The 13,092-nt window shown below is 59.4% G+C and overlaps 2 protein-coding genes across 2 annotated transcripts; both read right to left on the bottom strand.

Annotated features, from left to right (window-relative positions):
- Nucleotides 1–7,152: 7,152 nt before the first annotated feature.
- Nucleotides 7,153–8,100, bottom strand: LRRC10B (leucine rich repeat containing 10B). The gene has a single exon (XM_061348463.1). The coding sequence runs from the start codon at nucleotides 8,098–8,100 to the stop codon at nucleotides 7,261–7,263; it is 840 nt and encodes a 279-aa protein (XP_061204447.1). The 3' UTR covers nucleotides 7,153–7,260.
- Nucleotides 8,101–9,467: 1,367 nt separating this feature from the next.
- Nucleotides 9,468–12,877, bottom strand: SAXO4 (stabilizer of axonemal microtubules 4). The gene is made up of 7 exons (XM_061348462.1): nucleotides 12,733–12,877; nucleotides 12,544–12,652; nucleotides 12,225–12,451; nucleotides 11,370–11,479; nucleotides 10,074–10,124; nucleotides 9,902–9,988; nucleotides 9,468–9,825 (listed from the first exon to the last, which is right to left on the bottom strand). Exons 1-7 carry the CDS (start codon nucleotides 12,875–12,877, stop codon nucleotides 9,577–9,579), a joined length of 978 nt encoding a protein of 325 aa, XP_061204446.1. The 3' UTR covers nucleotides 9,468–9,576.
- Nucleotides 12,878–13,092: the final 215 nt, after the last annotated feature.

Below are 13,092 nucleotides of genomic sequence, written 5' to 3'. Positions count from 1 at the left end.
AAACCCAAGGCAAGCGAGGCCGGCTTTGCTGATGACCCCCGTGCCAATGGCAGCAGCAGCAGGAGCCGGGTGGTGCAGGGGGAGCTGGGGGGGGGGGGGGTGAAGGCTCTTTTTGGGGAGCGGGGCCCCTCGTTTTCTGGAGGCAGCCCCTGTTCTCTGTAATAAAGGACAGTCGGGAACTGCCAGAGTGGATCAGCTTGGGGGGGGATGTGGGGTACTCCTGGGGTTAAGTGTTCTTACTCAGCACTGAGCATCCCTCCAGGCATCAAGCATCCCCCCATGAGCACTGAGCATCCCTTCAAGCATCAAGCATCCCCCCAACGTGGAGCATCCTGCCCCAGCACTGAGCATCCCCCGCAGCACTGAGCATCCCTTCAACATGGAGCATCCTGCCCCAGCATTGAGCATCACCCCAATATCAGGTATCCCCCCACAAGCACTGAGCATCCTTCCCCAGCACCAAGCATCCCCCAACAGGAGCATCCTTTCCCAGCACTGAGCATCCCCCCAAGCAACAAGCATCCCCCCAACACACACCCCCACACCAACACCCCCCAAACACCCCCCCCAGCATTGAGCATCCCCCACAGCACTGAGCATCCCTTTAACATGGAGCATCCTTCCCCAGCCCTGAGCATCCCCCACAGCACTGAGCATCCCTTTAACATGGAGCATCCTTCCCCAGCATTGAGCATCCCCCCAATATCAGGTATCCCCCCACGAGCACTGAGCATCCTTTCTCAGCACCAAGCATCCCCCCAACTTGGAGCATCCTTTCCCAGCACTGAGCATCCCCCCCAAGCAACAAGCATCCCCCCTCAAGCACTGAGCATCCTTCCTCAGCACCAAACATCTCTTTAACATGGAGCATCCTTCCCCAGCATTGAGCATCACCCCAATATCAGGTATCCCCCCACGAGCACTGAGCATCCTTCCTCAGCACCAAGCACCCCCCCAATGGGGAGCATTCTTTCCCAGCACTGAGCATCCCTCCAAGCATTGAGCATCCCCCCATGAGCACTGAGCATCCTTCCACAGCACCAAGCATCCCTTCAATGTGGAGCATCCTGCCCCAGCACTGAGCATCCCCCACAACACTGAGCATCCCTTTAACATGGAGCATCCTTCCCCAGCATTGAGCATCACCCCAATATCAGGTATCCCACCACAAGCACTGAGCATCCTTCCCCAGCACCAAGCATCCCCCCAACATGTAGCATCCTTCCCCAGCACTGAGAATCCCCCCAAGCAACAAGCATCCCCCCTCAAGCACTGAGCATCCTTCCGCAGCACCAAGCATCCCTTCAATGTGGAGCATCCCGCCCCAGCATTGAGCATCCCCCCAATATCAGGTATCCCCCCACGAGCACTGAGCATCCTTCCTCAGCACCAAGCATCCCCCCAACGGGAAGCATCCTTTCCCAGCACTGAGCATCCCTCCAAGCATCGAGCATCCCCCCATGAGCACTAAGCATCCTTCCGCAGCATCAAGCATACCCCCAACGTGGAGCATCCTTCATTCCCCAGCATTGAGAATCCCCCACAGCACTGAGCATCCCTTCAACATGGAGCATCCTTCCCCAGCATTGAGCATCACCCCAATATCAGCTATCCCCCCACGAGCACTAAGCAGCCTTCCACAGCACCAAGCATCCCCCCAACGTGGAGCATCCTTTCCCAGCACTGAGCATCCCCCCCAAGCAACAAGCATCCCCCCTCAAGCACTGAGCATCCTTCCTCAGCACCAAACATCCCTTTAACATGGAGAATCCTTCCCCAGCATTGAGCATCCCCCCATGAGCACTGAGCATCCTTCCTCAGCACCAAGCATCCCTTCAGCATCAAGCATCCTTCCTCAGCATTGATCATCACCCCAATATCAGGTATCCCCCCCACAAGCACTGACCATCCATCAGCACCAAGCATCCCTTCAGCATCGAGCATCCTTCCCCAGCACTGAGCATCTCCCCCCCACCCAAGCAACAAGCATCACCCCAATATCAGGTAACCCCCCTTAAGCATTGAGCATCCCTTCAATGTCGAGCATCTTTCCCCAGCACTGAGCATCCCCCCAAGCATCGAGCATCCCCCCAAAAGCATCGAGCATCCTTCCTCAGCACTAAGCATCCCCCACAGCACTGAGCATCCCTTTAACATGGAGCATCCTTCTCCAGCATTGAGCATCCCCCCAGTATCAGGTATCCCCCCACGAGCACTGAGCATCCCCTCAACATCAAGCATCCTTCCCCAGCACTGAGCATCCCCTTCAAGCAACAAGCATCCCCCCTTCAGCACTGAGCATCCCTTCAAGCACTAAATGCCCCCCTCAAGCATCCCCCCAAGCAACAGCATCCCCCCAACATCAGGCATCCCCCCTTCAGCACTGAGCATCCCTCCTAGCACCAAATACTCCCCTCAAGCATCCCTCCAAGCACCAAGCATCCCCCCAACATGGAGCATCATTCCCCCAGTGCCCTTAGCACTAAAATATCCTTCCCCATCACTAAGAATCCCCCCAAGCACTGAGCACCCCTTCACCTTGTGCATCCCTGCACCTCATGCACCTCTGCACAAGGCAAGGGAAGGATGAAGCAGGATATACCCAAGGACCCTCTATTGAAGAGGGTATGTGCTAGGGGTGAAGCACTCCAAAGAGAAGGGACAAAACCAGCCCATACCCCAAAGCACCCCCATGGGCTCTAGGATGCCCCTTGCAAGCTGCCCAACACCACCTGCATGGACTTAAGGCTGGGCCTGCTAATGGGAGCATCCAATCAGGGCAATTAATGAGGGTTTATTAAGAGCAGCCCTCAGACAAGGAGCTCCTCAAGGCAATGTGGCTGCAAGCAGAGGCTGTGCTGGGAGGTGGCTCCTGCCTGGGCTTGGAGATCCAGTGTGGACTTTGGGGTCCCCAAATGGGGGGATGGTGCTGGTATCCCAAAGGCAGCAGCTTAAGGGTGAGTGCTGGGTCCCTGGGGGGTGATGTGTGGGGTAGGGACCAGAACCCACCTCTGGGTTGAGGGATAGAGGCAGGGAATGATGTCCTGCATGGAGAGAGGCAGGGAATGATGTCCTGTATGAAGAGAGGCAGGGAATGATGTCCTGTACGAAGAGAGGCAGGGAATGATGTCCTGGATGGAGAGAGGCAGGGAATGATGTCCTGTATGGAGAGAGGCAGGGAATGATGTCCTGCATGGAGAGAGGCAGGGAATGATGTCCCGTATGGAGAGGGGCAGGGAATGATGTCCCGTATGGAGAGGGGCAGGGAATGATGTCCCGCATGGAGAGAGGCAGGGAATGATGTCCTGCATGGAGAGAGGCAGGGAATGATGTCCTGTATGGAGAGAGGCAGGGAATGATGTCCTGCATGGAGAGAGGCAGGGAATGATGTCCTGCATGGAGAGAGGCAGGGAATGATGTCCTGCATGGAGAGAGGCAGGGAATGATGTCCTGCATGGAGAGAGGCAGGGAATGATGTCCTGCATGGAGAGAGGCAGGGAATGATGTCCTGTATGGAGAGAGGCAGGGAATGATGTCCTGCATGGAGAGAGGCAGGGAATGATGTCCTGCATGGAGAGAGGCAGGGAATGATGTCCTGCATGGAGAGAGGCAGGGAATGATGTCCTGTATGGAGAGAGGCAGGGAATGATGTCCTGCATGGAGAGAGGCAGGGAATGATGTCCTGCATGGAGAGAGGCAGGGAATGATGTCCTGGATGGAGAGAGGCAGGGAATGATGTCCTGGATGGAGAGAGGCAGGGAATGATGTCCTGTATGGAGAGAGGCAGGGAATGATGTCCTGTATGGAGAGAGGCAGGGAATGATGTCCTGCATGGAGAGAGGCAGGGAATGATGTCCTGGATGGAGAGGCAGGGAATGATGTCTGTATGGAGAGAGGCAGGGAATGATGTCCTGTATGGAGAGAGGCAGGGAATGATGTCCTGTATGGAGAGAGGCAGGGAATGATGTCCTGGATGGAGAGAGGCAGGGAATGATGTCCTGGATGGAGAGAGGCAGGGAATGATGTCCTGTATGGAGAGAGGCAGGGAATGATGTCCTGGATGGAGAGGCAGGGAATGATGTCCTGTATGGAGAGAGGCAGGGAATGATGTCCTGTATGGAGAGAGGCAGGGAATGATGTCCTGTATGGAGAGAGGCAGGGAATGATGTCCTGTATGGAGAGAGGCAGGGAATGATGTCCTGGATGGAGAGAGGCAGGGAATGATGTCCTGTACGGAGAGAGGCAGGGAATGATGTCCTGGATGGAGAGAAGCAGGCAATGATGTCCTGCATGGAGAGAGGCAGGGAATGATGTCCTGTATGGAGAGAGGCAGGGAATGATGTCCTGTACGGAGAGAGGCAGGGAATGATGTCCTGTACGGAGAGAGGCAGGGAATGATGTCCTGTATGGAGAGAGGCAGGGAATGATGTCCTGGATGGAGAGAAGCAGGGAATGATGTCCTGCATGGAGAGAGGCAGGGAATGATGTCCTGCATGGAGAGAGGCAGGGAATGATGTCCTGTATGGAGAGAGGCAGGGAATGATGTCCTGTACGGAGAGAGGCAGGGAATGATGTCCTGCATGGAGAGAGGCAGGGAATGATGTCCTGTACAGAGAGAGGCAGGGAATGATGTCCTGCATGGAGAGAGGCAGGGAATGATGTCCTGTATGGAGAGAAGCAGGGAATGATGTCCTGGATGGAGAGAGGCAGGGAATGATGTCCTGCATGGAGAGAGGCAGGGAATGATGTCCTGCATGGAGAGAGGCAGGGAATGATGTCCTGTAGGGAGAGAGGCAGGGAATGATGTCCTGCATGGAGAGAGGCAGAGAATGATGTCCTGGATGGAGAGAGGCAGGGAATGATGTCCTGCATGGAGAGAGGCAGGGAATGATGTCCTGCATGGAGAGAGGCAGGGAATGATGTCCTGCATGGAGAGATGCTGCTTGGTGAGGCAGGGACGTGCCAGGAGCTGGCTGCCACCACTCATGCTCAAGTGCCTGTGTTAAATAATTCACTGAGCACTGGTCTTGAATAAGCAAGAGAAACTCCAGACGCAGGGAAAGGAGCGGAGCCAGGCTCTGTGTGCCCTCTGCATCCACCTCTCCTTAGCGTTAGACCTGGTAGAAGGGGACAAATCCATCCCATTGCCAGTCCTGCATCCTGATGGAGGGTAAATCCCTGCTGCTTCCACCCCTTTGGGCCCTGGTTTGCACCAATCCTGCGCTCTTTGGCACTCCCAAGCTATAGATGGCACCAGTGCCACCGAGCCTGGGCTTGTTTTAGCACGCTCCATCCTTGGACACAGCAAAGAGCATCCACGCTTGGCCTGGCGCCGCGATCCCGGTGCTCCTGTTGCACGGAGCCAGCCCCATTCCCGAGCCTCTTCCTTTGTGTTTGTCGGGAGCAGATGGAAATAGCAGCGTGATCCCAGCTGCGCTGAGGCCGTGAGCTGTGGTACACGGGGATGGGGAGTGGGCAGGGATATATATAGAGACAGACGGATGGATGATGCATTGCACTCACCAGCATCCCCAAGGTGTCTGTGTGTAGCAGGAAGGGGTGAGGTTCCTGCTGAGTGCAGCAGTGCCTGCACCCACACCTTGCTCTTTTCCCAAGCCACAGGGTGAAAACTGAGGCTGGAATAGTGGGAAAGGGATGCAGGGATCCCCATCCCATGGGTCTGGATCTGGCTGCAAGGACAAACTGTTGGCACCAAGGCTGCCTTTACCCCCACCCTGCAAGCATGGACTGGTTGGTAAGGGTCTGCATGGAGCTGGTGGGAGCAGGAGGGATGTGCCATGTAGGAATTCCCATCTTATAGCTGGAGCTTGGAGTCTCTGCCAACACCAGCGCTCCCATGGGGTGATGCACCCCAGGATCTACAGCATGACCCCGAGGGCTGGGAGCCCCCCCATTGCTGTGTCAGCACCCCAGGGTGCCACACATGGGGCTGGGGGTGCCCCATGCCCACTCCCACCCACAGCGGTGAAGGCTGCTTGGATGGCAACAGGGACCAAGAGCCTGTATCTGTCCCTCTATGGAGACCTGGATTTGGGGGATCAGACCTGCCAGATCCAGCATCCTGAAGTGGGATTGGGAATGGGGCCACCTCAATGCTGGGAAGTCAGGGGCTCCATCAGGGGCTGGCACCAGCCTGGATGCGGCTGCTCCAGCGCATCCAGAATAGCTGTGGTTGCACCACAGAGCAGGCAGGGAGGGGAAGAGCCGGGCTGCATCCATCCCCTCGGCATGGGAGAGGATGTGGTGGGAGCATTGGCTGCCTCCCAGCCACCAACCCCAAACCCCCTTGTGATCAACAGCGGATACATGGGGACCTCCAGCCCTCCCAATGGTGCTGGTGTGGCTGAGCTCCTGCTGCGGCTTGGGGACAGGCAGAGGGAAGCAGAGCTCCCTTCAATGCCAGCAGCAATAGGGGCTCCTGCACATGGAGGGGTTGCTGTATTCCAAGTGGGTCTGAAATAGACCCTATCCCACAGAACAGGCCCATGCCCTGCCTCTCACACCAGGTTTCCTTGGGTTTGTGCTTTTTATTGCTTGAGTTTGGTACAAAGAGCACTCGGGGAAGGGAAGAGGAAGGAGCAGGGGGCAGCCCCTGGCTTTGGTGCCCCTTTCGAGGCAGACAGAGCAAGAGACGGGGCTCCTTGTCCTATACCGAGGTAAAACCCTTTCCAGGCTTAAGACAGGCCCAGGAGGACCCCAGCAGGGAGTTCGCTCCCCTGCATCCCAATTCCAGCAGCAGGATAAGGGATTGGGGGTGAAAAGGGATCCATGCCCTTGCTCCCCAACCTTGCTGCTCTTCAGGTCGATGGGGTCCATATAGATCAGGTGCAAACAGCGCTGCTTTCCCTGTCCTGCCCCACAGAGCCAGGAGCAAAGGATGCCCATGGGGGTGCTGGGGTGGCTGCAGAAGGTCCCCACGTCCATGGGGATGCCCGGCTCTCAGCAGCACCGTGCTGCCCAGCAGGCAGGTGGTGGGGTCCATGGGGTCACCCATCCAAGGCACGCTGTGGTTAATGGGATGCTCCAAGGTTCCTTTGTGGATCCCGGTGTAGATCCATGAGACTGCTCTTTGCTGTCCCAGGGGAGGTGATGATGCTGGGGCTGTTCTCATTGCATGGAGGCTCCGAGGGTTCTTCCTCCCCAGCCCCAGCTGGGAGATGCTGGTCCTTGGGAGCCTGCCCGAGGCTGCGCATCCCTCCGTGATGCTTCCCTATGGGTGTCCGGCTGCAGCGCCGCGGCTCACGTTTCCCCTGGGGAGCCCGGCAGGGCTGCGGATCCACCCTCCCCATCCCCAGGGGCCACCGGTGGGGCCTCGGTGCCTTCCTCCTCTTCTTCCTCCTGGCGCTGGAGGCTCTCCAGGCGCTCCTGCCGCTCCTCCATGAACTCCTGCGCCCCGTTCCCCACCAGCCTCACGGCATCCCCGACGCGGGGCGGCCGATGCACGGGGTTGTGGTCGTAGGAGAAGAGGCGCAGGGCGGCGAGGCCGCTGAGGTCGGGGAAGCGGGCGATGCGGTTGCGGTCCAGGTCGAGGACGCGGAGCTGCCCCATGCGCAGCAGCACGGCGGGGAACTCCTCGAAGCGGTTCCCGTAGAGCCAGAGCCCCCGCAGCCCGGCCATGCGGGGCAGCGCCGCGGGCAGCCGGGTCAAGCGGTTGTCCCCCAGCTGCAGGCTGCGGAGCTCGGGGAGGCGCAGGAGGGCACCGGGGAAGCGGGCCAGGAAGTTGCCCTCCAGCCACAGGCAGCGCAGGCTCTGCAGGCAGGCGAAGGCGGGCGGCAGCCCCTGCAGCCCGTTGCGGCCCAGGTAGAGATGCGCTAAGCGGGGCAAGTGGCAGAGCTCCTCGGGCACCTCCATCAGCTCGTTGCCGTCCAGCGCCAGCGTGCGGAGGTGCTGGAGCGCCTCCAGCTCCACGGGCACGTCCCGCAGGCCGGCCCCGCTCAGGTAAAGCTTCTGCAGCCCCCGCTGCTCCCAGAGCGCGGCCGGGACCCGGCCTCCCCGCACCGGTACCCGCTGCTCCGCCCCGTCCGGGCCCTCGGCCACGGCCACCCGAGCCCCGCGGCCCGAGGAGCCGCCGCTGCCCATCGCAACGAGGGCAACGCCGTCGCCACGGCAACGCCAATGGGAAGGCGGGGATACCTGCGCCGAGGCCACGCCCCCCCTCCCCGCGATGCCACGCCCCCTCCGCGCCCTGCCTGTACCTCTCTGTGTCCCCATCGCCCTGCCTGTACCTCACCCTGCCCCATTGCTCTGCCCTGCCTGTGCCCTTCTTGTACCCCCTTCTGCACCACCATTGATGTCATGCACTGCCTCTACCTCACCCTGCCCCATTGCTCTGCCCTGCCTGTGCCCTTCCTGTGCCCCATTCTGCCCCACCATTGCTGTCATGTGCTGCCTCTGCCCTGCCTCTACCCTCCCTGCCTGTACCTCACCCTGCCCCATTGCTCTGCCCTGCCTGTGCCCTTCTTGTACCCCATTCTGCCCCACCATTGTTGTCATGCACTGCCTCTACCCTCCCTGCCTGTACCTCACCCTGCCTCTGCCCTTCTTGTACCCTATTCTGCACCACCATTGCTCTGGCATGCCCTGCCTGTACCTCACCCTGCCCCATTGCTCTGCCCTGCCTGTGCCCTTCTTGTACCCCATTCTGCACCACCATTGATGTCATGCACTCCCTCTGCCCTGCCTCTACCCTCCCTGCCTGTACCTCACCCTGCCTGTGTCCTTCTTGTATCCCATTCTGCACCACCATTGTTCTGGCATGCCCTGCCTGTAGCCTGCCTTTCCTGTGTCCTGCCTGTACCTCACCCTGCCCCATTGCTCTGCCCTGCCTCTGCCCTTCTCGTACCCCATCCTGCACCACCATTGCTCTGCCATGTCCTGCCTGTGCTTTGCCTCACTCCTGCCTGTTCTACCCCTGCCTGCACCCTGCCTGTCCCCACCCCAGGCAGCAGCAGCACCTTGCTCCCTGTCCATCATCTGCCTGTGCCCACATTACCCCTTCCCCTTCTGGGTCCCTCCATCAGGCTCAGCACCTCCTTGGGTACCAGGCTATGGGGAGGGGGGGTCCTTCTGTTATCACCCACACCCCCTGGCACCCCTGTGTGCTGCTGCACCCCCTCGGTGCCATTTCCCACCCCACAAAGCCTCGTTAGTGCCCCAAGGCCATGGAGGGCAGGGATGAAGCCCACAAGTGACAACCCCACGGTATAGCTGCCACTTTCCTCCTCCTCCTCCTCTCACTGCCCACCCCAGGCAGCCCTGCCTGCTTTTCCCTGCCTGAAATCAGCTGTGTCATCCCAAAGGCAGCTCGGATAAGCCGGACTCATACAGCCCTCCAGTGGCTGTCGGCCAGACAGCATCCCCAGTTCCCCCCCTGTTCACCTGTGGGGTGCAGGCAGCCACCACCCCTCTATGGGGGTGTCAATGCCAATGGCGTTATGGCCAGCAAGGTTGCTTTGCAGTCTTTATTCCTCCATGTGCAGAGAAAGGGAACTTACAGGGATTTGGGGATCCCCAATGAAGATGGGGTTACCCCTAAAGATGGGATAACGGGGGGCATCACACCAGGAAGTGGTCAATGACGTCCCCCAGCCGAGTGGGGTGGTTGCTGGTGTGGAAGCCGCTGGGATGCTGGGGCTGGATTCCACCAATGGGTCTCGGTATCCAGGTTGCATCCCGGGCTGGAATATCATGGATGGGGTGGTAAAGCTGGAAACCCCCTCTTTGGGGGCTCTCTTTTGGGGTCTCTCGGGTTGCCTCCACCCGTCGGGAGAGGAGGGATGCTGAGTGGCCCAGTGTGGGCAAGACCTGTGTGGGGTCAGGGGGTGAGGATGAGGAGGACACAAAGGGATGGAGATGGACAAGAGGATGGGATCCTGCTCACCATCGTGCCCAGGGAGCTCGGTCCTTGCTGGGTGAAGCCACTGCCTCGCTTGGAGCCTGGTGGCACCGTTGGGAGCATCTCATTGCCCTGCAGGAGGATGGAAGGGGATGATGGGGGTGATGACATCTCAGTGGGGCGTCCCCTCGTCACCCCATCCCCTCGCCCCACTTACGTGGCTGTGCATAGAGGGCAGGTAATCCCTTGTGGTGAGGCTGACACTGACCTGTTGGGAGAGAAGAAGCGTCCCATAGGGTGCAAATGGGGATGGAGGGGACTGGGAGGGGGAGAAGTGTCCCATGGGGTGTAAATGGGGTTGGAGGGGACCGGGAGGGAGAGAAGTGTCCCACAGGGTGCAAATGGGGGTGGAGGGGACTGGGAGGGGGAGAAGTGTCCCATAGGGTGCAAATGGGGATGGAGGGGACTGGGAGGGAGAGAAGTGTCCCATAGGGTGCAAATGGGGATGGAGGGGACCGGGAGGGGAGAAGTGTCCCATAGGGTGCAAATGGGGATGGAGGGGACCGGGAGGGAGAGAAGTGTCCCATAGGGTGCAAATGGGGATGGAGGGGACCGGGAGGGAGAGAAGTGTCCCATAGGGTGCAAATGGGGATGGAGGGGACTGGGAGGGAGAGAAGTGTCCCATAGGGTGCAAATGGGGATGGAGGGGACTGGGAGGGAGAGAAGTGTCCCATAGGGTGCAAATGGGGATGGAGGGGACTGGGAGGGAGAGAAGTGTCCCATAGGGTGCAAATGGGGATGGAGGGGACTGGGAGGGAGAGAAGTGTCCCATAGGGTGCAAATGGGGGTGGAGGGGACTGGGAGGGAGAGAAGTGTCCCATAGGGTGTAAATGGAGATGGAGGGGACTGGGAGGGAGAGAAATGTCCCATAGGGTGCAAATGGGGATGGAGGGACTGGGAGAGAAGTGTCCCATAGGGTGCAAATGGGGGTGGAGGGACTGGGAGGGAGAAGTTCCCATAGGGTGTAAATGGAGATGGAGGGGACTGGGAGGAGAGAATTCCCATAGGGTGCAAATGGGGGTGGAGGGGACTGGGAGGAGGAAGTTCCCATGGGTGCAAATGGGGGTGGAGGGGACTGGGAGGGAGAGAAGTGTCCCATAGGGTGCAAATGGGGGTGGAGGGGACTGGGAGGGAGAGAAGTGTCCCATAGGGTGCAAATGGGGATGGAGGGGACTGGGAGGGAGAGAAGTGACCCATAGGGTGCAAATGGGGATGGAGGGAACCGGGAGGGAGATAAGTGTCCCATAGGGTGCAAATGGGGATGGAGGGGACCGGGAGGGAGAGAAGTGTCCCATAGGGTGCAAATGGGGGTGGAGGGGACTGGGAGGGAGAGAAGTGTCCCATAGGGTGCAAATGCGGATGGAGGGGACTGGGAGGGGGAGAAGTGTCCCATAGGGTGCAAATGGGGATGGAGGGGACTGGGAGGGGGAGAAGTGTCCCATAGGGTGCTCACAGGCTGGCCCTGTCGGATCGGCAGAGGTGGCAGGAAGGAGTTGGTTCTCTTGGTGGCTTTGGTGAAGCCGGATGGCTCCTTGGTGCCAAGGGTGATGATCTGCAGGGTATCTGTGGGGAGCAGGAAGGCAGGGAAGGAGTCCCATTGTATCCAGTCCTGTCCCCAACCCTGCCCATGCCATGGCATTAGCTGGTGTCACAGGGCCTGGGGGACCCTGTGTTTGGGGATGCACAGGGATGGGTGATACAGGTCAGGGGGTCCCCAAACCCCCCAGGGGTCAAAGATCCACTAATGCCCCAAAACACCCTAATGTTGGAGCTGGCCTTGGGACCACTGGCACCCCAAAACCCTATTGGTGATGGAGCTGGTCCTGGAACCACCAACATCCCACATCCCCATGGGGATGAAACTGACCCCAGGACTATCAACACCCCAAATCCCCATAGGGATGGAGCTGACGCCAGGGCCACCAACACCCTAAATCCCCATAGGGATGGAGCTGACCCCAGGGCCACCAACACCCCAAATCCCCATGGGGATGGAGCTGACCCCAGGACCACCAACACCCCAAACCCCCATAGCGATGGAGCTCACCCGAAGATGACCAGCACCCCAAAACCCTGCTGGGGATGGAGCTGACCCCAGGGCCACCAACACCCCAAATCCCAATGGGGATGGAGCTGACCCCAGGACCATCAACATTCCCAAACCCTCCTGGGGATGGAGCTGGCCCTAAGGAACCATCAACACCCCCAAACCCTGCTGGGGATGGAGCTGGCCCCAGGACCATCAACAGCCCCAAACCCTCCTGTGGATGGAGCTTGTCTGGGGACCACCAGCACCCCAAATCCATACCTGGCTGGAGAGGACTGGTGCAGCGCCTATCGCTTAGTCCAGGCCTGCTCTGCTGGAGCCTCATGTGCTGGGGACTCACCATTCCCATACAGAGGCAGGAAGGGGGGCACTCCTGCAGGTACCCACTCTGTGGCTGGTGGATGCGCCGGGGCAGGATGCTCCTGCCATCAGGAAGCCAGAGGGGCTTGAAGTGCTCAGCAGTGGTGGCCATGGCATCCTGGCAGTGGCTGCAGTGGGAAGCCACACGGATGTGATGGAGTGGTCCCAAAACTTGTCCTCTTTGTCATTCCCCCCCCAACCCATAACCAAAGGTACCTACCCCTCTGCTACACTGTGTGGGCGCAGCAGGGAGGATATGGCTGAGTGGTTGTGGGTCACGTAGCCAGTGCCTGTGTGGTGGCCGAGCTGGGGACAGAAGCCTGGCTGGCCTGGGTGACAGCAGGGAAAGAGGGGTGAGCTTTGGGAATGAGCCCACCCCCCATTTAGGGAAGCTTTTGGGCCCCCCTACCATGAGCCATGGTGTAGTTTGTGGCATAGAAGTCCATGAGGTCGGAGCTCCCCCCAGTGAGTGCCTTCTCCGAAGGGGACACAGTGTCCAGCCCCAGGGACAGCAGCTTGGTGCAGTGACAGTCAAAAGGACAAGCACCCTCCATGGTGGGGCCCTTCTGGAGAGCAGCTCCAACCAGAAAGATTGGAGCCTATGGAATGCTCTTGTGGAAGGGGGCGTTACAATGGGGACAGTGTCTCCTAGTAACGACTGGGTCACACACCGCCTGGGTTCTGCTGTCACTGTGCCACCCCACTGAGGGCACCAGGGAGAAGGATACCCCACTCCAACCTCCCCCAGGTCCCCCCCAAAATGGGGTTT

This window comes from Neopsephotus bourkii, unplaced genomic scaffold, assembly GCF_033783945.1.
Source record: "Neopsephotus bourkii isolate Nb327-2 ecotype Australia unplaced genomic scaffold, CSIRO-AGI_Nbou_v1 NB_358, whole genome shotgun sequence".
Classification (NCBI taxonomy): domain Eukaryota; kingdom Metazoa; phylum Chordata; class Aves; order Psittaciformes; family Psittacidae; genus Neopsephotus; species Neopsephotus bourkii.
Note: the sequence above shows the minus strand (reverse complement) of the source record. Positions and strands in the feature narration are given on the sequence as shown.

Coding starts and splice junctions, on each gene's coding strand:
- LRRC10B (XM_061348463.1), bottom strand. CDS start 8,100: ATGGGCAGCGGCGGCTCCTCGGGCCGCGGGGCTCGGGTGGCCGTGGCC.
- SAXO4 (XM_061348462.1), bottom strand. CDS start 12,877: ATGGAGGGTGCTTGTCCTTTTGACTGTCACTGCACCAAGCTGCTGTCC. Junction 12,452..12,543: donor CCACACAGTGTAGCAGAGGG/GTAGGTACCTTT, acceptor TTCCCACTGCAG/CCACTGCCAGGATGCCATGG. Junction 9,989..10,073: donor TGCCCTCTATGCACAGCCAC/GTAAGTGGGGCG, acceptor ATCCTCCTGCAG/GGCAATGAGATGCTCCCAAC.